This window comes from Cebus imitator, unplaced genomic scaffold (assembly GCF_001604975.1).
Source record: "Cebus imitator isolate Cc_AM_T3 unplaced genomic scaffold, Cebus_imitator-1.0 Scaffold44, whole genome shotgun sequence".
In the NCBI taxonomy this organism is placed as follows: domain Eukaryota; kingdom Metazoa; phylum Chordata; class Mammalia; order Primates; family Cebidae; genus Cebus; species Cebus imitator.
The window spans coordinates 2,010,317-2,012,423 of record NW_016107359.1 but is presented as its reverse complement, the minus strand read 5'-3'; the positions used below and the strand labels follow the sequence as shown (position 1 = coordinate 2,012,423).

The window sequence follows — 2,107 nt, the reverse complement described above, 5'->3', positions numbered from 1 at the left end:
AGAGCAGAGGGAGACAGAAGAGCAGAGGGAGACAGGTGAGCAGAGGGAGACAGAAGAGCAGAGGGAGACAGGTGAGCAGAGGGGGACAGAAGAGCAGAGGGAGACAGGAGAGCAGAGGGAGACAGAAGAGCAGAGGGAGACAGGAGAGCAGAGGGAGACAGGAGAGCAGAGGAAGGAGAAGGCATGAAGGCAGCAGGGGCGGAGAGGGTGCCTTGGGGCTCTGATCCAGGATGCAGGAAGCAGCAGCCTGTTTGCACACCTGTACATGGTACTCTGCAGGATGGAAGCAAAGGGGTGATGCTGATGCCTGCCCCATGAGCAGGGCGTGCTCAGAGGCGAAGATCCGGTGTGGGGGTGTCCCGTCAGGCCCATCGATATAGCACTGTGCACAAGAGGACATCAGAGAAGAGAGATGGGGGGCGACGCTGGTCTTCCCTGCTATCAGGAGATGTCCCCAGGGCTTCAGGACCCCCTTTATACATAGAAAGACATCTCCTGGGCTGGAAGCCAGGTCTAAGTGGCTCCCACTCCAGTGCTCTTTCCACATGCTGTGCTCTCAGCACCAGCCTGGGGAGAGCTCTAGGTGTTAGAATGCTGAGCTGGTGTAAACAAGGACCCAATCCGCATCCCTGGGGTGTTGTGTCTGCCACCACTGGGTGTGCGCCATGGGGTGCCCGGGAGACAGGGACAGAGAGGGTGTAGCTCTGTACACTGCACACCCATCTCTGCTCCTGGAGAAGAGACAGGCCAAGGATGAGGCTTTATACCCTTCGATATAAAGAGCAGGGGTAGGGCTGTGGTTACAAGACCCAGAAACCTGGATGCCAGCCCATGGGGATTTGAGGAGCCTCCGCACCCTGAACCACAGTAGCCCCTCCTTAAAGGCAAAGACTTCATTTCCTTTGGTTGGGGCAGGAATTCTTGCTCATGTCCACCCCCTGCAGCCTCTCACCTTGATGTTACAGAATTGGCAGTTCTCCAAAAACACCTCGGAGCCCTGCAGGGAGTACAGCAGAGAGTTATGGTCTTGGAATGGACAGTGTTAGGCATTTCTTAGAAGCTTCCTCGCCCTTGCCAGTCTGAGCAACTTTATAAAAAGGGAATTGCTTTGTCTGCACAAACCATTCAGGGAACGCGAAGCTCTTTTGAAGGAGAACATCGGTGATGTGCTGGTAAACTGACTTCTGGAGAAGGGTAACAGTCTCGATTGTTAGCTTCTGCCCATTTCTGTGGTGTGAATGCTGCCCACCATGGCTCCCACCGTAACAACTGTGTTGAATAACCAGCTCACGATATTCCTGAAAATTTAACGGTGGCTCCTATGGTCCAGCACAGGTCAGTTTCAGGGTGTGAGTGGAGAGCACCCCCCTCCTAGCCTAAAATATTCTTTTCCCTCTGCCTGAAATGCCCTTCCTCTTCCCCAGCTGTCAATTCCTTCACTGCACACTGCATCCTTCATTGTCCAGCTCATCTGAAGTTGCTATTCCTCTTCCAAGCTCTTCCCAGCTTCTCCAGGCAGAGAAGCCAGGGCCTCCCCTGACTCACTCCCCCAGGCCCTAGGGCTCTGCTCTGGGCTTGCAGACAGTGTGCTCCTCAGGGGAAGGGAGCAGACCTCCTCTGTCTTCCCCTGACTTAGAGCGTGTGACAGTCAGACAGCCCTGTCCAAGTCAATGCCGTTCTTCTCGAAGGTGAAAGCAGCAGACCCCAGAACAGGCCTGAAGAAGCCTATGGTATTTCCTGCTGTCGTGCAGGAGGCAGAGTTAGGAGTGACCTTCGCAATTCTACAGGCCGAGAGCATGGAAAGGGTGTGTCCACGTTCCCACAGAGTTCAGGTAGAGCCTGGGATCATCACATTATGCCATGTTGCCTCTTTGTCCCGAGGTAACCGAAGGCTGCTCCCCTGGTGTGGGGTGTGGTTTGGGAGGAATCCTGTGAGCGAGCTTCTCTGCTTTCAATTTTCTTTAGTCTTTCCGATGGCAACGAGAAAGCCTTCCATTCTGGCTAACGCATCTTTACCCTCACTCTAACACTAATCTCTTCTCTTTTTCCTTTCTTTTTACAAAAGCATGGAAGGAAGGAAGGAAGGAAGGAAGGAAGGAAGGAAGGA

General features: G+C 53.8%; 1 protein-coding gene across 1 annotated transcript in view; it reads right to left on the bottom strand.

The window, feature by feature from the left end:
• LOC108303005 (NADPH oxidase 5-like) overlaps nucleotides 1-2,107 on the bottom strand; it is a 16,053-nt gene that overhangs the window by 10,940 nt on the left and 3,006 nt on the right. Inside the window, 4 exon segments of the mRNA XM_037737883.1 lie at nucleotides 260-298; nucleotides 300-382; nucleotides 953-997; nucleotides 1,655-1,740. Coding sequence (XP_037593811.1) covers nucleotides 260-298; nucleotides 300-382; nucleotides 953-997; nucleotides 1,655-1,740 — 253 coding nt within the window.